Source organism: Lupinus angustifolius, chromosome LG13 (assembly GCF_001865875.1).
Source record: "Lupinus angustifolius cultivar Tanjil chromosome LG13, LupAngTanjil_v1.0, whole genome shotgun sequence".
Taxonomy (NCBI): Eukaryota; Viridiplantae; Streptophyta; class Magnoliopsida; order Fabales; family Fabaceae; genus Lupinus; species Lupinus angustifolius.
The window spans coordinates 2541253-2563460 of record NC_032021.1 but is presented as its reverse complement, the minus strand read 5'-3'; the positions used below and the strand labels follow the sequence as shown (position 1 = coordinate 2563460).

The 22208-nt window shown below is 33.5% G+C and overlaps 4 protein-coding genes across 4 annotated transcripts; 3 read left to right on the top strand and 1 right to left on the bottom strand.

Moving 5' to 3' along the window:
* Window positions 3108–3815, top strand: LOC109325862 (60S ribosomal protein L12-like). The gene has a single exon (XM_019558457.1). It carries the CDS (start codon window positions 3168–3170, stop codon window positions 3666–3668), a length of 501 nt encoding a protein of 166 aa, XP_019414002.1. The 5' UTR covers window positions 3108–3167; the 3' UTR covers window positions 3669–3815.
* Window positions 7313–9105, top strand: LOC109325897 (aquaporin PIP2-7-like). The gene is made up of 4 exons (XM_019558501.1): window positions 7313–7701; window positions 8280–8575; window positions 8684–8824; window positions 8948–9105. Exons 1-4 carry the CDS (start codon window positions 7401–7403, stop codon window positions 9059–9061), a joined length of 852 nt encoding a protein of 283 aa, XP_019414046.1. The 5' UTR covers window positions 7313–7400; the 3' UTR covers window positions 9062–9105.
* On the bottom strand, window positions 12165–17186 carry LOC109325450 (zinc finger CCCH domain-containing protein 24-like). Its single transcript, XM_019557834.1, has 14 exons — window positions 16621–17186; window positions 16429–16521; window positions 16082–16318; window positions 15928–16000; window positions 15594–15726; window positions 15372–15525; window positions 15184–15264; window positions 14864–14986; window positions 14104–14274; window positions 13882–14016; window positions 13554–13649; window positions 12975–13352; window positions 12770–12813; window positions 12165–12682 (listed from the first exon to the last, which is right to left on the bottom strand). Exons 1-14 carry the CDS (start codon window positions 17176–17178, stop codon window positions 12436–12438), a joined length of 2523 nt encoding a protein of 840 aa, XP_019413379.1. The 5' UTR covers window positions 17179–17186; the 3' UTR covers window positions 12165–12435.
* LOC109363499 (F-box protein At5g03100-like) lies at window positions 19381–21190 on the top strand. Its single transcript, XM_019609764.1, has 3 exons — window positions 19381–20263; window positions 20322–20494; window positions 20725–21190. Exons 1-3 carry the CDS (start codon window positions 19381–19383, stop codon window positions 21037–21039), a joined length of 1371 nt encoding a protein of 456 aa, XP_019465309.1. The 3' UTR covers window positions 21040–21190.

The following is a 22208-nucleotide window of genomic DNA, read 5'->3' as shown; positions in this document are numbered from 1 at the left end:
TTCCCAATCTTTATGACATGATAGCGAAAGTATAAAATCCCCAAATTAAAATTAGGGTTCATACAAGATTTGGGAAAACACCCTTAATGGAGAATCATAAATATTCAGAACTTATGCTCTGATACCTCTTGTTGAGAATTCCTTATGATTGGTGAAATACCAATCCTAGGATCTTGAATCTCATGATTCTCACACACATGTATGAAACAAAAGGTGCAGTGTCATACCTGAATCCATGTCCCTGGATGTGTTCATTTGATTTACGTTTATGAAAGAGGTTTTGTGGTATGATAACCTTCCTCAACTAAATCTCTGATTCCTCTTGGGACTTGCGTTTTCACTCTGCCCCTATGAGTTAAACTGATGAGTATCCACCTATTAAGCCCATATCCGTTATTAGCTTTTAGAAATCTAATGGGTGTCAATAATTAGATCACTTATAATGTAATACCGGAAATAAATAGCTGATATCATTGTATCAAATATATAATGTCCACCTTAATTAGAAATTATAAATTTCTAACCATATATATCATTTTCTATGGTACCACTACAAGAAATTTATCACATAATAATAATAACAAATTGTAGCTAAAAGATAAAAATTCCTAAGTATAGCCCAAAAAACTTATGCCTACCCATTTGATATTGTGCATAATTGATGTTCTAATTGATGAGGATTTGATATTGTTGTGCCACCATATGGTTTTCTATAATTTATGTTTGGGTGGTAATGTAGGTTGATATGGTGGTTCTGATTATTGGAAAAGGGATAGCAACAATGATAATTAGCAAGCTAGGGATGAATATGTTGAAGTAGGATAAGACTGAAAATACATAATTTTCTTCTATTTAAACAAATTGATAAAGGTAAAATTAAATATGTGTAATATATAGAACCTACCTTATATTCCACTCATTAACACTTATCATTACTCGTAGCTATATATCCTTGAAGCTGTCACTACCATATGAAAACAAACACAAACCATTTAGGTGCTGTATTTAGAAATTCGCACATTCTTTTCCTAACAATAATAACAAAATTCTTCAATTAAAGCTATACACCTTTCTTTTTGGTAAAGAACAAGAAGGAATGGAATAAAAAGAAAGAAAAGTTGTGAGTTCTTTTTTCTTAGTAGAATAGTGGGCATGAAAATTAATGTATTGTACATTATTATACCCCTGCTTATACGAGCAAGTGTTTTACTAAACAGTTAAAGATTAATATGTTTCCAGATATAGTACTTATATATATATATATCGTGATGAATTTTACATTTATTAATATTGTACTTTCTATATACACGATAAATATAAAACTATTTACTAACATATTTAAAAAACTTAGCCATCTATCAAATTTGTTGACATTACTGGTAACAATTTTTATCACATTATTTTAAATATTGTGTAATATATAATTAATATTGAATGGAATGTAATTTTTTTGTTAGACAATTATCATCATAATATAAAAACAATATGATAACCAAGTTTCAAAAGTTACACTTATTAAGTTTTAAAACATGAATGTTTTTATTTTACAATATTTGAACATTTGTCCATTTTTTTACCTTGGTAGTGGCTCCCAAATAGTCCAGTCATGATTGTAACACAGGTGGGGGTTCACTTTTTCTTCATACATAAAGCAAGAGCACCGAATTAAGGTGAAGAACCCAATAACATGTCACCGGATCTGAATTAATAGAAAAAATATATCAATCTTTTTTGAATTGTTCATCATTTATGTTTTATTATTATTAATTATTCAGAAAAGGTAATACAAATAAATGATAAATGATTTACTGATTATATATAAATTTTTACATTAATTTATTTTAATTATTTATGCATTATTTTCTTGAGTATGAATATGTGGTGGTCCCCACACTACACAATATTGTGAGAAGGAGATAAGAAGTGATGAAATATTTATGTTGTTGAACCTTACTAAGAATAAGAATCATGACATGTTTTATAATAAAAAGCAGTAGGTTCATTATCATGGTAGAGTTAAGTGGGGAACATAACTTTTATAATCTTCAAAATCGGTGAATAGAGACTTTGACAAATTGCAGCCACTGATACCACAATGAATATGGCCAACATAAATGATGAAAGAGGATTGGAAAAAACCTTGTTATTATTTATTATTTTCTCCCACTCAACTAAATCGAACACACCACATCATCATCCACATCCATGCATTAAATGGAGCACATATTTTGGTACATATGCCATCAGCATCATGCTTTTACAATTTAAGGTCATTTTTCCTACATGTATATATTAAAATTAGTAATTCAATTCTGTTAATAACCACATTTTTTAATTTAATAAGCAAATTTAAAATTAAAAGGCATATATTTATCAGTTTATTCCCAGCTGAATGGTTCTTTTTTCTTGGGCATTTGGACGTTATACTGAATTAATTCTAACTATTTCGAGTTAAGTTGGAAGATACATCTTAAAAAAAACATTTTCTAATTCATAAATTTTGAAACCGAGACATTGTTTTTCGTGAAGAAAGAATAAATAAATTTTAGTTACACCTATAATTTTTTCACGGTTAAAACTTAAGTTAGGGGAAGGCACATTCCGTATACAATTATTCAATTAGAGAGACCATTATCATCAACACTTTTTTTTTTCATATGTATTATGGCGTTGTTAGCAATCATGTTCAAGCTGAGAATATCCATATGTATGTGATGCTAACTCTCATATCGGACATTCTTTTTTATCTAAAAGATTTGAATCCAATACCTTACTTAAGAGGAATTAAACATGTACTATTTGAACCAACACTTGTTACATTCAATCACTCTAATCATATATATTAAACTTTTTTCTTTTAGCATTATATAACAATTCATACCACAAGGGAATAGCTAATAAAATAGGTTTGGGCCAATAAAGATGACTTCATATCATAAGGAAATGGCTGATAAAATAGGCTCGGGCCCACAAAGAACTAAAAACAATGGGCCCAAAACTAAAACTCCCATCACACACAAGCCCAATATCCGAAACAAAAATAGCCCAAAACGAACATTTCACATTTTAAATCTAAAAAACCCTAATCACCTAACATATATTACCCCTCTTTCTTCACACGCCTCACTTCATTCGGAAACCCTAACCCCTCTCTCTTCACTGCAACAATGCCGCCAAAGTTCGACCCCTCCCAAGTCGTCGACGTTTACGTCAGAGTCACCGGCGGTGAGGTCGGTGCGGCGAGTTCTCTCGCTCCAAAAATCGGTCCACTCGGTCTCTCCCCTAAGAAGATCGGAGAAGATATTGCCAAGGAAACCGCCAAGGATTGGAAGGGCCTCCGTGTTACCGTTAAGCTCACCGTTCAGAACCGTCAGGCTAAGGTCTCCGTTGTTCCCTCCGCCGCCGCGCTTGTCATCAAGGCACTCAAGGAACCTGAACGTGACCGTAAGAAAACTAAGAACATCAAACATAATGGTAACATTTCTCTCGATGATGTTATTGAGATTGCTAGGGTTATGAGGCCAAGGTCGATGGCGAAGGAACTCGGTGGAACTGTGAAGGAGATTCTTGGAACGTGTGTTTCTGTTGGATGCACTGTTGATGGAAAGGATCCTAAGGATTTGCAGACAGAGATTGATGACGGTGATGTTGAAGTTCCTCAGGATTGAGGATGAGGAGGTCCATGAATCTCTGTTTTCTTAATCTTATGCTTGAATTATGTTTTTTCTATATAATTTTGGGGAACATTGTTGAACATTTTTTGTTTAATGTTTAATTACTGCTTTGGATAATTTAGATTATTTGGATAATTTAAATCATGATATAGTTTTGTCAATTTATTTTCGTATTATGCTTCAGTTTTTACATGAAATTTTGGTGCTGACATAGCTTGAATTTCTGATTCACGTTGCATTCTTTTGTCACCGTTATTAGCGTTATCTATATGGTGATTTTTGGTGCTGTTGATTTGATAATGTACTTTTGCTTTAGTAGTTTGCTGTGTATATCATAGGCATATATTGATGGACGTTCTATGTAATTTTTTTGAAACTGTAGGAACGGTTATTGAAAGATACAATGAAATATTTTGACTACTATTGTGTCCTGTTTTTAATGTTGTAACATTAGAAGGTGAGGTGGTGTTGGATTAGCCCCACTTGAAATGTTGAGGTGATCAACAAAAGAATTCCAATGTATACTAGATGTTGAGTTTCTGATTTTCTTTATGTTATTGGTTATATATATATATATATATATATATATATATATATATTTATATTTATATTTATGTTGAAAGCGCCATTCATTGCTGATGATGTTAAATTTCTGATGGTGCTTCCTGTGATTGCTATGATTGGAGACCATTATTGTGCTGTTACTCTGGTTTAAGTTTTGTGCCTGCTTGATTGAAGATGGCATTGTATTATTTATTTCTGTTTATTGAAACTTATCCGTTTTTGTCTGTTAAGATTTGATTGTTGTACACTGGTGCATCATCCGCCTTAGAATTTCCTAATTTTTCCTCATGAGCAAACTTTGGTAGGGAATGGATGAGGTATATGAAAATTAAATAAGAGTTCGTGTGACTGTACTGCTACTGTGTTGTGTTGGATTATTATATGTTTTGACAGTCTGTGCTGTAATGGATGTAGTCCTGATACCATGACCTTCAAAAACTACCTCCTCATTGATTGTTCCCAATTAAAGTTCGAACTTTGAATTTCACCCATTTTAACGTACCGTCTGATTTAAATTACATACTTGCATTGAGTCTCACAAATTTTTAAAATCATTTCCCATCCAATTAGACTCTTTACCATTTGATTCTATCTAAAACAAAAAAATCCTAGTAATAAAAGCTGACCCATTTATTTGTAATTATTCCCTCCATCTCACATGACGTAAGTAGTTTGGAGAAATAAATTGCTAGGAAGATTGTTTCTCAAGCCACCTATTGGCATATTTTGTTGTTGTGTAAGCGGTCCATGATTTATGTGGGTTATATGTTATTCCCTTCTTTATCTACTTACAGTAATTTTGGGAGTTGAGTTTAAGACTTTATCTCACAAATTTTGGGCATGAAAGATTATCCATATCTGTCAATAGGGTGTTAACTTGTAAGCTATTCTGAAAAGTTATACAGCCTGATCCTCATATTTATTTAGTGAGAAATTTGGCAATATTGTGACAGGTAATGAAAACAGTGACCACATAGAAACAAACTTAATTACTCTTCTCCCATGCTTGTTAGGACTCCAAATGTGAGTAATAGTGAGTGAACTACATTTTCCGTTGAAGAATAATGAATAAGTTCAATTGCCTTCTAATCTTGTGCCCATTTTCAAATTAAGGAGGTGCGCAATTTATTGTTCAATTTGCTGCAGTGTACCTGAGCAATAATTTTTTTCATTTTCTTTGAATTGTTAATAAGACTTTATAAATTAGGGTATTAAGGTTTTCCATTAAACCACTATTTGGATTGAAAGCATATCTGCTTCAGTGGTGAGTAATGCTGTGTCTTCTAGCTAATGAAATTCTGGGTTATATTCCCAGAGAAAACTGCAAACGAAAATGCTTTTTTGCATTATTAAATAAGACACCTAATGAAAACTTTACATATTTAAATGTCCATATATGAGTGGTTATTGAGGTACACTGGACTTGGAGGTAAATTAAAAAAAAGACATTCTACATTTGATAATTCAACGACTTATAATTAATCAAAACATTATCATCTATTAAATTTTTTATTAAACCAATTATCTTTTGATTAATGATAAAATTTCACACATCAAGAGACACTGAATGTAAGACAACATAAGTTTGATAAAGATAAGGAATTATTGGAGATTGACGGGATTGAAAGTTGAAGAATGTGTAATATATATGTTGTATGATAAGCCAATGCTGCAAAAGTGCAAAGCTGAGCTCATGAATTTGTATTTTTCTAATTAAAAACTGAAGGCAGCCACCGCCCAATGAAAGAGTCATTTTTAAGCTATACATAAGCAAAAAAAAAATATACATATACATATTTATTGTAGACATCATAAATTGGGGTTCAACACGTGGTGCAGTCTCAACCACAATCATGGTTTATATTTCAAACTAGAGTTCTTATTATGAAGATGAAAGAATGTAATGTATCAATAAGGTGTTGGTCTAGTTGTGTATGACCTTGTTAGACATTCGGAATGACCAAAAGTTCAATGATTAAATTCTTGAGAGTGACACTTGTTAGGGGAAGTAGTCATGCATCCCGAAATGATTATATCTTGGTAGTGTATGAAAATTGTTACTGCCTAGTTCTTAAATCTTGATTACGTCAAAATTTGAAAAACATTTTCCTTATTCATCTATGACTATTGTAAATACAAGGTGAGTAATGTGGTTAATATTGGAGTGGGAAATTCCTCTGTGGTGTCAAATGGGAAATGATAGAAGGTTTAACTTTTGATGCTTTGATTCATGTGTACTTAATCCTTTGACAACATCCCTAATTTGAATATTCCTGGGTGGTTCAAAAGCTATCATGTTTTCCATTATGACTCCTAATGTTCTCTTTTGTATGAAATGTGCTTATGAGATGCTACTAACACGGTCACAACAAGTGCATAATATAAATCACCAGGATACTTTTAACTTGTAACTAGTAAGCTTGTATGTAATTGGGCAAGAATATTGTTACATTGTTCCATTGCTTAGTCATTCCCTTTACTGCATATCAAGTTTATCACAAAGAAAATCAGTTACATCGCTTTTGAACCAGTACAAGTACCATGTATATATGTCTAGAGGGAGGAGGACCGAAACATAAATTGGACCAAAGCCATGAATTGGCCTTTACCAAAGTAGTTAGTGACTGATGGAGCAGCATAACAGCAAAAACACTAGACCACTGTATTGCTGCTTAATTTGCTATTCCAAATGTCTTTTTACATGCAACTTCTAACCCATAACCACATCTAGCCCATAATATTTAAGATCCTTTTTAGGTAATGTTGGGCCCAAATTTTTAGAGGTACTAACAAGGATATCCCTTATCATTTAGTAAGTGTTCTGAGAAAATAATTGTCTATTCCCACAAGTGTCATGGTCCATATATATATAACTATAATAATCATGAGCAGTTGATTAGGTAACGCTGGCGGTGGGGCCATGCAAGCAAAATCAAGTTAAGAGGGGCGGCAAAAAATATATGTTAATCATGTCAATCTACTATACACAAACAAAAACAACCATTTAACTATTTGATTTATATGCATACTCTCATTCCATAAATACCCACCACTTTCTATTCAAATCCTCATTCCACTAATTGGAACACAACACACATAACTAGCTACAACACTTATTCTCTTGCATAAACAATAGTCATAGCAAGTTAGCAACAGAGAAATATGACTAAGGATGTTGAGGTTCAAGGAGAGTACTCTGCTAAGGACTATCAAGACCCACCACCAGCACCACTGTTTGATTTGGAAGAGTTAACAAAGTGGTCCTTATATAGAGCAATAATTGCTGAATTCATAGCAACACTTCTGTTCCTTTACATCACTATATTGACCATTATTGGTTACAATAGCCAAACTGATAAGAACAAAGGTGGTACTGAATGTGATGGAGTTGGTCTTTTGGGTATTGCTTGGTCCTTTGGTGGCATGATCTTCATCCTTGTTTACTGCACTGCTGGGATTTCTGGTAAGTACCCTTATCCTATTTCTATATCACTTAGTTTTTTAGGTAACAATTAAGTGATTTAGGGTCACACATGCTGAAGGTTTATGCCTTGCAGCTTAAGCATAAGTGCTAAACCTGTATAGCTATGCTTTATAAGTAGGTTTTGATCTCCCAAAACTATGATTTAAGAACCATGATCTAGCAGGGGTTGAAATTTAAAACTTGAAAAGCAATAGTTTAAGACCCAAGAAGCAAAATATGGATTACATAATTTGTACTTTAATTTGCTGCAAGAGATTTTAAGGTTGTAATTGAACTTTTCTTGGGTAGGAGTATAAACAAAATCTTGTAATAATAATGTAAAAATAATGAAACACAGAATCGTGTACATGCACCAAAACCATATAACTATGCTACTAGTACTTTCATACTCATATTTTAGTATGCATTTTTGCCAATCACTGTCCTATTATAAAACATTTCTTGAGTTCACTTATGATGAAATTAATATTTGATAAATACTTGTCATAGCAATTCCAAACTCGGTTTTCATGGATATGGAACATATGTATGTAACAAGAAATTGCTATATATTGCAGGAGGACACATAAACCCAGCAGTGACATTTGGGCTTTTCGTGGGACGCAAGGTGTCACTAATAAGGGCATTCTTATACATAGTAGCACAAAGTGCTGGTGCTATCTCTGGAGCTGGATTAGCCAAAGGGTTCCAAAGATCATATTTTGAAAGGTATGGAGGTGGTGCCAACTTTGTTCAACCTGGCTACAACAAAGGTACTGCTTTGGGTGCTGAAATCATTGGTACCTTTGTTCTTGTCTACACTGTCTTCTCTGCCACTGATCCTAAGAGAAATGCTAGAGATTCCCATGTTCCAGTAAGCATATATATATATATCAACTATTAATTAATTACTCACTCACTTATATTTATATTTATGTGTTTCTATCTTCACTAATTATGTTTGATATGATATTAATAAAAGGTATTGGCACCACTACCTATTGGATTTGCTGTGTTTATGGTTCACTTGGCTACAATCCCAGTTACTGGCACTGGAATCAACCCAGCAAGAAGTTTTGGATCTGCTGTCATTTACAACAAGGAGAAAATCTGGGATGACCATGTAAATATCCATTCATGAACTAATAGGCTCTTTTTTATGTTACATAACATGAAAAGGTTATAAATTTATTTAAAGTTGTATAATGTATAGTATTTCTAATGATTTTTGTGTTTTTGTTTGCAGTGGATTTTCTGGGTTGGACCACTTATTGGAGCTTTTGTAGCTGCAGTGTACCATCAATACATTCTTAGAGCAGCAGCTATTAAAGCTCTTGGATCCTTCAGGAGCAACAATTAATTGAGCAAGCTAGTTCAATATATCACTTATATGCCAATGGTGCTGATTAATGTGTTTTCCTGAAGAATAATAATAATAATTGTCATCATAAGGAGTGCTGTATGATCTGTCCCTTTTGGTGTTTTCTTCTTTTCATTTCTATATATATATATATATATATATATATATATAGAAATGAAAAGAAGAAAACACCAAAAGGGACAGATCATACAGCACTCCTTATGATGACAATTATTATTATTATTCTTCAGGAAAACACATTAATCAGCACCATTGGCATATAAGTGATATATTGAACTAGCTTGCTCAATTAATTGTTGCTCCTGAAGGATCCAAGAGCTTTAATAGCTGCTGCTCTAAGAATGTATTGATGGTACACTGCAGCTACAAAAGCTCCAATAAGTGGTCCAACCCAGAAAATCCACTGCAAACAAAAACACAAAAATCATTAGAAATACTATACATTATACAACTTTAAATAAATTTATAACCTTTTCATGTTATGTAACATAAAAAAGAGCCTATTAGTTCATGAATGGATATTTACATGGTCATCCCAGATTTTCTCCTTGTTGTAAATGACAGCAGATCCAAAACTTCTTGCTGGGTTGATTCCAGTGCCAGTAACTGGGATTGTAGCCAAGTGAACCATAAACACAGCAAATCCAATAGGTAGTGGTGCCAATACCTTTTATTAATATCATATCAAACATAATTAGTGAAGATAGAAACACATAAATATAAATATAAGTGAGTGAGTAATTAATTAATAGTTGATATATATATATATGCTTACTGGAACATGGGAATCTCTATATATATATATATGCTGTTGGGGTTTGATGAAAATGTCAAAATCAAAGGGCCATGAAAATTGTAGATAACCATGCTTTGTGTCCAATTGTGTATTCTGTATCCCTTTTGTGTATTTCTTCTCTCTTTTTTTTAAATTTATATTTCATGTATGAAATCCTATTTCCTCGTGTATTTTCCTTTCTATCTTGTAAATCCTTATCATTTTTCATCTTACCTTTTTCTTCATAAGTGGTAATATTTATCATGTGTATCAAATTTCTTGTGATTACTAGTATTTGATTGAGTTCTCAAGGCTTTATCATTATCAACTACGTACATTGACTTGTAACATTATATGACTATATAATTAAGTTGTTAGTCCTCTAATACACATAGTTAATTAAGCTTGGATATAATGTGTACACATTAATGGTGTAATATATTTTATAGTGTCAATAAATCATTCTTCATTCATATATTAATTAATTATTATTAACTTTCAAACCAAAGTAATACAAATTAACAGTGGATGATGTACTGACAATATAAAAAAATTTGTACTGTCAGTACATACATTTTAAACTAATTAAGCTTAATATGTACTTATCCATTGTGATGAAATGATTATGACTAATTAATAAGAAACCTTCTTATACTCAGACCTCAAGTATTAATTCTATCAATCATACCATTGTAATACTAAACCTTAAAACAATTGAGTAATAGCGCAAGACGTAAGCATCATAATTAAAAGATTGCTATTGTGAGAATAATATACTATTGTGAGAAATGAGAATACTTAATATATAATATTGAATCTTGATCGAACGGTTAAGATTCAAAATATGTATGCATGTGATCAATAACTAACTTTTATTCTTCAAACTATTATTGGTTTTAAGGCGTCTAATTTATATATATGAGAACTGTTGGCTTCCGGTATAAATATAAATATATATATATATATATATATATATATATATTTATATTTATACCGGAAGCCATATATATATATATATATATATATATATATGATAGTTGTTGCTGGGGGCACTAAAATATAAGTAAAGATAAACAATTGAAAAGTAAACACGTTAGGTGGATAGCTCGGGATTCCTTACTTGTCTTACCCCTTATTTTATTTAATAGATTGATGAGCTAATAGACCTTATCTTCACTATATTTTAGGTCCATAATTTTGTGAGTTTTCTATGTAGCTGATTAGGTGTGAGCTAGTATTTTGTATTTTAATTTAGATGCACCATTGTGGTGATAAAGACACTCGTTCATAAAACTGTTGGCAAACCCTTTTTTGAGGACATATAAGAATATTCGAAACGTCACAATTAATAATCACTGATCAGTTCCATCCACAGCAGAACAGAACAAATAAAAAAGTATATGTTGAGTTAGCAACAATAATATAATTGCAGAGGCCCAAGAAAATTGATGAAAAATGAAAATGAGAAGTTGCTTCATTGTTTGCAATTATTTGTCGGGTAAAATAAATAAAAAGAATTGTATATAGTTAATAATGAAAGCCAGGGATCTGGTCGAGGTTTTGCCTGATATACAATTCCGTAGCGGATAACTATGGTTAAGGATGATGAGGGTGTTGGAAGTTGGAACAATTTTTCAATAGAAAAAGGCTCAATCTCGTATTTTTCAATAGAAAAAGTTGGAACTAAGATACTAGTTAGTGCAATGAATGTAAATTTTCATTTAATCCCACAAGGAGAACGTATTTTTAATCGGCTAGGAGCAACCCAATATATAGATCAATGGGCTAGCCATACAAGAGAATTTGAACCCATATAAGTGTGATGGTATACTCGATTGCGAATATGCTACCTGCCTAAGGGCAAATATTCCATCCCATCAGTCCAATGTGTACTGGAACAACCACAAGGGATCCAATAGGACAACGGGCCGACCAATACAGGCCAATAAATAGGACTAGAAATTGTAAGGCCCAAACAATGGCCGAAAGATCTTGATCGGCCTTTCCGGCCTGCAAGGTTCAAGAACATTAACGATATATGTGACTTTCTAACACCATGATAACCATTAGAAACCAAGTTCACTATCAGTTTACATCAAAAATGCAAAAACCATCCTTCTCGCTTAACTAGTCGAACGAACCCCTTCAGTTCTAATAGGGGGAACATAGCCGGATACCATCCCAAACACCCACCAATCATGAATTATTGGTAAGGTTGGAGCACCAAGAGAAGTTGATCCAACAACACACTCAATTGTTATCCTAGATAATGACTCGTATAGGCCAAATACAATAAGGACTCACATAGGCCAAATCCACTAGATTCCATAAAGTTAAAAAGAATGGCCACAGTATAGGATAACCAAAGTAAATTTGCAGTAACCAAACTAGATCTTCAAGATACATGCAGCTAAAAGTTTATAAATATTGAAGGTCAGGCTCAAACTTAATTCATAGTGCGCAGGATGTTAAAACAATGAGCACTAACATCCACCAATGGAACACAACCCAAACAAAAATGTCAGACCAAAAAAATTGAGAGCCTCCAAAATAAAACAAACCCCCTATTCTGGTCCATCTACCTCTCAAGAAGCATAACCAATTCACAATGTGGAGTATGTGGAAAAAGATCAACAGCCATTGCTTTTACGGGTTTGAAGGCCTCAGAGATGGGCATAGACTTGGACCTATGCCTTGCTAGACCAGCACTGCTCATGTTTCTCCATCCCCGGTTGCCTTTATTTCCTTTCTCAAATTTTTCAGGAGATGGCGTACAAAGTTCAATGGCATTTGCTACCAAACTTTCAGGATTACAGGATATGTAACTGCATTTAAAGGTGCACAATTATATTTCATAGAGAAATGGACATCACTTAAATAAGCACATAGTATGATTCAGAACAAGAACTTACACAAGTCTCCGCAAGCCTGGATGAGTTCTCAAAGCCTTGATCACCTGGATATTCGCAATTCATGCCCAAAATTAAATTTTATGAGAAAATGTAACAGGTTGAAAAATTATGGGGGAAAACTATTACATTCAACAACATATTGAACAATCATATATTTAATCACTTGCACATATATGGTGGCGAAACAATAGAGTATGATTCTTACAGTTGGATGGAGTCCAGCACGTGGAGGATCAACAATAGCAACAACATTTTTAAACTGCTGCGAGGAAGAATTTCCATTTTCAACACTGCTATCTTTCTGAAGACCACTTCCGATTTCTGCAGTGTCATTTTCTGAACAATGAGTTGCTTTTTCACCATTTTCAGGCACTTCGGAGGCAAAAGCCTCAGAGACATCATTGTCTGCATTGTTATTTTCTGAAGAATGAGTTGGTGGAGATACCCTTTCACCATTTTCAGGCTCTTGGCAGGAACTGCCCTCGGAGACATCAATGTTACTGCCAGCGATATTAGGATCATCAACTTCTTTCTTTGCCACATTTAGGTATTCCGTTAACAGCGATCCCATTACATCCTCTGCCTGTTACCTCATAAATAAGCCAGCATGCAAAAGTTGCAATGTTACTACAAGTTAATAATTACATAAGATTGAAAAATACCAAGATATAAAGTTGCTCAATGTCAAAAAATGTGATCCTAACTACGAGACCTTATTTTGTCTGGGCAGCAGCCATGAAATAATAATCTAACCAGGACTTAAAATCAAGATTGTTGACCTCACCTTTGAACAAATAAATCTACAGTTTTTAATGCCATTAATTTCAGCATTCCTATGAGCATCAGATACAGCAGAAGCGTTCATTTCAATTCCAATCACCTGTAACAATCCAAAACCAAAATCAGACTCGAGCAATGAAAAGAAATAGGAATTTTGGAAAATAAGATCAATTTTCAGAGACAAGTCCAATATAGTTTTATTTAAGTATTTAACCTCTGCAAAAGTAATAATCATATCATATCACTTTCCACAAACACATAGAACAGCAAATTTCCCAAATAAAAGCACTGCCAGCAAGGGAGAAGAGAGGAAATTAAAGAGTGATTATTACCATACCAACTCGATGTGCTAAAGTCAGGCCAATTGTTCCTGTCCCGCAGCATATATCAAATAGCAATGTATCAGGACCTAACTGTGCCCAATCTCCAGCAAGTGAGTATAGCTTCTCGGCAGCAAGAGTGTTAACCTGTAGCAAAAGTAGGCTCAAAATTTCAACCACAAAGGGGACAGTGAGACTCTTGAAATCAGTTAAATCAATGATTGTCATTCCAACCTGGAAAAATGCTGTCGGAGATATAGAAAACCGGAGATTGCTGATATAATCATGGATTCTTACGTCCATGGCATTTTTTCCTTCGATATCAGGAGCACTAACTGCTTTAGAAATTGGAAGTGAATGCAGCGGTGCATCAGCCGGTGCTACATTGGATATTCCTTGGTGATCCTACATGTAAAACCAACCATCACATCGGAAATCATTACAGAAGAAAAGGTACAGAAGTACATAGCATGCCTTCAAAATTAAAACTAAACCATCCAATCTCATTCGCTACAAATCTATAGTGCCAACTGTTGAAGGAGGATTAGGAATTCAGGGATAACCAATCGACCCATGGAAATGATTGTAAAATCTAACACTGATTCTCAAGATTCTTTTCACCCATGTATCAGAAACAATAGTTTACTAATACTTCTGAAACTATTACATGGTTATTTGGATTAAACAACAAACACATTTTGCAGCCCAAAGGCAATGATAGTCAATTCGTAAGACCCAATAATAATATAGCCAGACATTTTTTTTAACAATAAGAGTATTACTAGATGATTAGTCAGCCATTTAGATCACGATTCATTCAAAGTAGCCGCATAATATGCATTAGAAAGTTGAGAGAGAGAACAGCATATCCACTATCTACCAAACACATGAAAATTAAAAAAGAAATAGTATCTTTCAATTTATATTACATGCATATACATATATATGTCAATTATACTGGACTCTAACTATTGACCACAGAATTGGCTACTACCTGCACAACCAGAGCTGTGAGAGGCAATTTGGGAGAATGTGAAGTAGCTCCCGCAACAAAAGCCTCAGCAAGTTTCTTAAATTCAGCAGCTACTTGTGCATCATCAACGCCAGAAGTAGAAACCTATAATCAAGATCAGAAGGAATAAAGCTATGAATGATTTACAAGAAGCAGATGTACACAAGCCATAAGCTCCTACTCTCCAAGTGATCAGGGGGTTTGTCTTCTACATGCAAATATGGATTATGGACAGATAAACCATAACAACCCCCTCATCCAAAAAGCAAGGCTTCTTCAACATTATTTTATTAGAAACTAACCTGCACAATAAGCATGGCCTCTGCAATACCATCAAAAGTTTCAGCATCAACAGCATTTCTGTTAGTCCTCCCTTCTCGAACCTTATGACCGAAATATGAAAACCAGTTAGCTTCAAAAACGAGTAAATAATTACAAAATAATAAAAATCATAAGCAGTATGGGGTGTGGCCATAAGCAACGATCATACTGTCAATTGACGCCAAAATCCATTATTTTTAAATCTGTTCCAGACTGGTAAATCAGAATGCTGCAGAAATTCCTGAAAGATAGTAGCATATTTGCAAGCAATTGCAGAAACATTTGGACAGTCCACAGCTTCCTCAACTGCTGTTACACCCTCCCTGCAATGATGTTTTAGTATACAACTTAAAAGCAAAAGCATTCTATGGACAAAGATGATTCTGATTACCTGAAATTTCCAAGCATGAAGCCCACTGTTACTTTGCCTTCCAGAGAATACCCAACAGAAAATTCACACTTATTACGATATCCATTTACTAGTGGTGATGCAATGATACCCTCTAGTTCACATGGAAGACCACCTGCAGAAGTGTGACTGTGTAAGAAAATTGTCACTGTACTTTCAGAGTAAACTAAATTACAGCAGATGTGGTGCACTAAATTATGAAAAGAACACTTGCATCAAATATTAACAAAATAACACCATCTAGTCTAAAACTCTGGGATTATATTAAATTTGTTCATGTAGACTTGGAGGAAGGTTTTAAGATATAAAACACTACCTATTTCCCTAGACTTGAGAATCCACTCAGGAAGAGGAACTCCGTTTGGACAAGCTTTACGAGCATTTCTAGTCTGCCAGAAAAAAATCCGATGGTTCAATTATAACATATAAAACTATAATGAAATAATAAAATAGAAACAGTCATCACTAACAAGCTTTTTCAGCATCTGCATGAGGGATGTTTTTTTCTGCTCCATTTGTTCAGCATAATCCAAGTGAGCTAGAGGGGTCACTACATCACGCACATTTCTTGTCTTTGAATTATCACCATTTGTTTCAGCGTCCAACAATGTATTTTCCATATTACTTTTCTTTTCAAATGATCGAGGAATGACATCAGCAACCTTTATTCTTTTGCCGCCACCACCGACTAATTTTCCATCTAAATCCTAGTACATTACAAATTTTAAATTAACAAAAACCAATTTGATCGATTGCATAGCAAATAAGATACAAAGTAAAAGGGTCAATATTCATAAACTCGTGATTAACTAACTACCTTCGAGGCACTCTTCATTTGTTCTTCATCTTCAAATGTAACGAAACCTAACGCCATTCCTTTCTTTTTCTTTGCAAGCTTAAAAGTTATACCCTAACAAAACCAAACAAAACAAAATAAAAGCTTCATAATGCTGAAATTGCAAACTCGGAAAAAACGTCGAAGTGAATTGAAACTGAGAAACCGACATGCCTCGTCGTTGAGAAAACTCTTCAATTTCGACGAGCACCACGTCTTCGGCAAATGTACCAAGCATTTACTAAGCGCGTTATTCGAATCACCGTCGTCATCATCATCAACGAGGGCCTCGGTAACCATAACATCCTCCGAAACGCTGTTTTTCTCTTCGGCTTTAGTCTTCAACGCTTTCTTCGCACGCTCAGAGGTTGGGTCCCACGTGTTATCAGGGCGAGGACGGAGCTCCTCCTCCGTGTGCGCGTAGCGACACGCATCGCCGTGGCTGCAATCCTTGTCTTGGCGCCTGAAGAATGAGCATAGGCTGGTCTTCCACATAGGGTGGAGAGAACGGTCGTCGCCGTCGTCTCTCTTCCGTTTCTCACCCGTAACAACGACGGCGTCGTTTTCTTCAGTGACTTGAGTTTCATTGGGAGCCGTTGGATGCACTTCGGAGGTTGAATCCTGAACGTTGATTGGGTTTAGGGTTTTGGAAGAAGAGAGATCCGTGTTGAGAAGAGGCTCTGCCATTTTGGTACTGTGCTTGGTAACTGGTAAGTGGTGGTGGATGGTCATGGTAGTAAGTAGTAACTGCGTTTTCAGAAACGTTATTGCATGTGAATTGGGCCATTTAGGGTCCAGGCCCATGAACTAACTCGGCCCATAAATTATGGGCTTATTCCATTTTCTACTCCACCTTACTTCAATCATTTAGAAGACAGCTTCCAAAGTTTGACAAAGAAGAAATAAGTCAAGGTAGCAAAGTGGGAGAATAGGAAAAGCAATCATCTTTTCTCCTTGCAGCATTTTTGTTTGTTGGTAGCTGATGAATTGAATGGTTTGATCTAATTAGGTGTTCGGACACGATATTTTATTGGGTATAACTTTGATCTCCTATATATTACATTTTCTTTGATACATTTTGATGCGCTAGATTCAAATTTTACTTTTAAAGGCATATGATTTAGGAAGAAGAATGGTGTGGGTGGAAGATTATTTATATGAAACCAATGAGAGAGACAAAGTGTCCAAAACGACCCTCAAAACTCCGAAAAATGGGCACACAATGGTCGAAGTTGATGAGTAGGATATAGATAATTTTTATAGTCCATTCTATTAGAAAAACATTGAATTGGAAATTAATTTATATAATGCATTAATTTAAATTCTCCATATAAAATAGTATTATTTTAAATAGACCTATAATTTACCAATTAATGTACTTTATTTCCTTTCCTAGAGGTATGACACTCATTTACAATGTATTTTTTAATTTAAAAATATCCAATGAAAATATTTAATAATTTAAATCAATTATTATTAATTATAAATATCACTTTATTTTTTTAATCATTTATCTCTCTTATATAATTGAAAGGATATTTACTTTTATATATGAAGTTTTTCTAATATTTCTTATCACAATGTATAAATTATGCTAAGAAATCCTTGAGTGTCAATATGATAGGGAACAAATTCTTCCTATGAAGGAATCAAGCTATAATTATTCTACTCCTAAGAAAGCTATAAACTAAGAAGATGATAAAAGAGTAATTTCTTCATATTTCATTGATTCATTCAAGTAAGAACAAGAGACTATTTAAAGAGGTAAATAAATCCTAAAATGATGATGACCATACAAGTATCATCATCTAATACTAGAAGAACATTCTAGAAATATAAATACATTTTATTTAATTAAATCCAAATAACTAACTATAATATTCTATCCTATCCCCTTTCTAATAAACCTTATAACAAATATTATAACATTAACATACATCCTATCACAATATATCTCTCTAAGTATCAAGAGCTTTTCACATGTAAACTTTATTGTTGCATTTTTCTTTTGTTTTTTTATTAAATGATGAGTTCACTCTCATGTGATGAATGAAACATACCAATAAGTAAAACATCTTACTAAAAATTGAATCAACCAATGACACTTAGTTTCTGTGCATACACCATACAAAATGTAAATTTTCTCACTCAAACCATAGGTTGCTCCACTAAACAATATTTTCATGTATGGTTGAAAATTCATAGTAATATTTTTTGTCCTTACCCCACGGTGAGGAGCATTTAATTAATACATTTTTTACCCCCCAGCATGTTAATGATAGATAGAAAAATGTGATTAAAATTGAATAAAAATATTAATTATTAAAATTGAATATAAATATTATATAATTAAAAGGTATTTTAAATATTAAAATTGAATAAAAATATTATATAATTAAAAGGTATCTTAAATATAAAGTTGAAACGCTCTCCATAATTTCTTTTTTATATAAATGTCAGTATTTTTTACGTGCAATTTTTAAATTTAAAATTGTTAGGGATATACTACATCCTGAAAAAAAAAGTAAGATTACCAAATTTATAGTGGTTATAAGAATGCACAAAGGTATGCTTATTCTGAAGAATTTTTTTTACTATATTGTTGCATAAAATGCTACAATCACTAGTTTGGTTAACACTAAAAATTTGTTGATCGTGATATATGAATATAATATTTATGTACAATCTAAAAATTTATATATGGTTATTGCATTCTTCACTCTATTTGTATTATATTTTTTAAAGAGTCGTTGATAATTAGATATTGAATAATGAATGATGTCGTAACCATATATAAAACTCATACATTATTGGTACATAGTTCTTTTTTTCAATGATATATTTGTGTTATGTCTGTGATTTATGACAAGGAAATAGTGATACTGAGGAACCGGGTTACAGAACAAGTATAGCAGGAAAACGAGTGAACAAAAAATGGGAAAGGACATCATCAGTTCTATGCCAAATGAAATCATTGCAATGATTTTAACTCTATTGACATTCAAAGAAGCTGTAAGGACTAGCATCTTATCTAGAAGGTGGAAGAATCTATGGACATTTTTCTTCGGTTTCTTAACCTTTGATAGTTCAATGAAGACTCTACACATGTATCGAGATAGGAAGACTATGAAGCTGAAAAAATGTATTCGATTTGTGAATAGGTGGGAGAAGTTCATGAGTAATTTGGAACATGTGCTAAGATCGATAACTAGCCCATCATTGCAAGGACTAAGAATTTGCATTGATATGGGTAATCCTCAAAAACTAGCTGACTTGATTAAGTTTGCTGCTGATAAGAGTGTCCGAGTGCTCGATCTAGACTTTTCGTATCATTTTATATCGCCATTTATTGGAGTAAGTGATAGAATTCGCAATGTCTTATCGCTGACACTTGTTCAAATGCAATCGCTGCGCAACTTGCGCGTCTTGCGCTTGGCTGCAGTGGATGTGGATGACGAAGTGGTACATTATTTTCTAGCAACTTGCCGATTTCTCGAGATATTGTTCATCAAAGAATCAAGAATCCTTGAACACTTAAGAGTTTGGGGTCATGGCCTGAGGTTGAAGCATTTGGAATTAGTAGAATGCAAAATTTCACATATTGAAATTTATGCTGAAAATCTTGTTACATTCAGATTCAACTGCTTTCAAAAAATTGAAACTTTCAACCTTGAATGGGTCCCTAGTCTCACAGAAGCTTCATTTGGAGGACAGTATAGCTGTTATCTGCAATCAAACATGCATGATATTGTTCTTCATCAATTACTCTCTCAGCTACTTGTTCTGAATTTGGAACTACGTGCCTTTGATTTGGTAAGTAATTAAGTACATAATTACATTTTACTTTACTTTTGCTTTATTTACATTCTCTTTAGTCAATAAAAACTTTCCTCTGGTGAAAAACATTCAGACATTTCTTCAAGGTCTACACAAGTTTACCAATGTGAAGCATTTAGAGCTTACAATTCCTCATGTGTGTGGAATGGAACTTGATCGTCCTATTTCTTTATTAACTGCATTTCCTTCCATATGTCTACTCAAATTGAAGGTAAAGAATCATATAATATCTCTAACTTCCATATCATTATTGCAAACTTAACTATTCTACATACAAAATTGATTGATCACCAAATATTTTCAGATTTAGCCGCTTTTGTTTATGTCTATATAAAAATGTTAACATATTTATCTATCTTCTTTTTTCAGTTTTCTCCCTATCATAATGTTTAGGACTTAAACTTATGTGAACCACACTTTTGATTATATGTGATTTGGCAGTTCTATAGGTCCAGATTGGGGTCCCTACCAATGCAGCCATGGGTGGCTAATCTAGAATGTGAGTTTCCAAACCTGAGGGAGTTAGAAGTGTCAGGGTATAAAAGAGATCCTAGTCAAATTGAAATGTTGACAAGCATATTTGAGAATGCTCCTAATCTGAAAAAGATTGCAGTGGATCCACTCTCAGCAATTCATGTGCATAGATCAAATGATGTCAAGGCCTGGATTAGAGAAAGAAATCATGAATCTACTATGTGGTTTGTTGATGGTCTTAAACAAGATGTGCCTCCACATGTTGAATTGCTTGTTCTGTAGTCTTAGTATTCTTAATCACAAGCTGTGGCCAATTTAACTTTGGAATACCAACCAATGCATGATTTTATTGTCTATTGGGAGTTTATGGAACTATGCAAGTTTCTAAATTTTTTGCAGACTATAGTTTATTGTTATGGTTAGAACTTTGTTTGATGCTTTCTTTTTGTCCTTGTGGTGGGGCTTGATAAAAGAAATCTTGAGGTTAGATTTAGTTGAATAGTTTACCCCATTTCATTACTCTCTTCTTCTATGCTATAAGATATCTGTCAGTTCTGTTAATATTGATGGTACCATCCTCCCACCAACATGGTTAAGCTTAATATTGATGGTAGTTGTGTCGGGGTGAACTGTACTTATTGTGGTATCGGTTTTGCTGGTTATGGAGGTCCTCGGTGTTCTTGGTGAGCTATTTGTGATGATGAAAAAGGGTCTTCAAAAGGTTTCTCAATATTCACAAATGTGTTTGTTATTTCGGAAAGGAAAAGGTTTAGTCTTTTATTCTTCTGCAGGTGAAATTGCTCACGAAGAATCATTTGTAGCTCAATTTGTAAAGTATATAGATTACTACACAAACAGGAAGATGAAAACATTTTCTTAACCTAGGAAATGAAGCTGAAACTTCTGGACAAGGTGAAAAAAACACAACTGAAGGATGCTTCATTTTCACAAGGTCATAAAATAACAATAAAAAAATAGTATTTGCCAAATATGAAGGTAAATTCGTTAGCTAAATAACATTATTATATTTGCCTAACATGAAGGTAAACTTTGAGCCTAATGTGAAGGTAAATTTGGTGTTTACATAAAATTGGTTCTTAAATTGTTCGTAGATCATGGATGAGTTGATGCCTGAGACTAGGTATGACAATTGACAAGAATACATCTCAAGAAAAAGACCTTGTAAATTATGATAATCAAGTACCAAGAATCAGGTGTATATCCAAATTCTTTAAACCAAAACATAATATTAAGTTACATACTATGTTCAAGTTCAAATTCAGTATCTATGCTAGAAGCTTGAACTCAAAACTCATTTGTATGCATGTAAAAGAGCCGGATACAAGACCTCTCATAGTCACTAGCCACCAAATTCTGTCACACAAAATAACCACACAAAGTAACTTCAATTTTCTGCCAATCTTTGCTTGCATTAACATACCAACCAATGG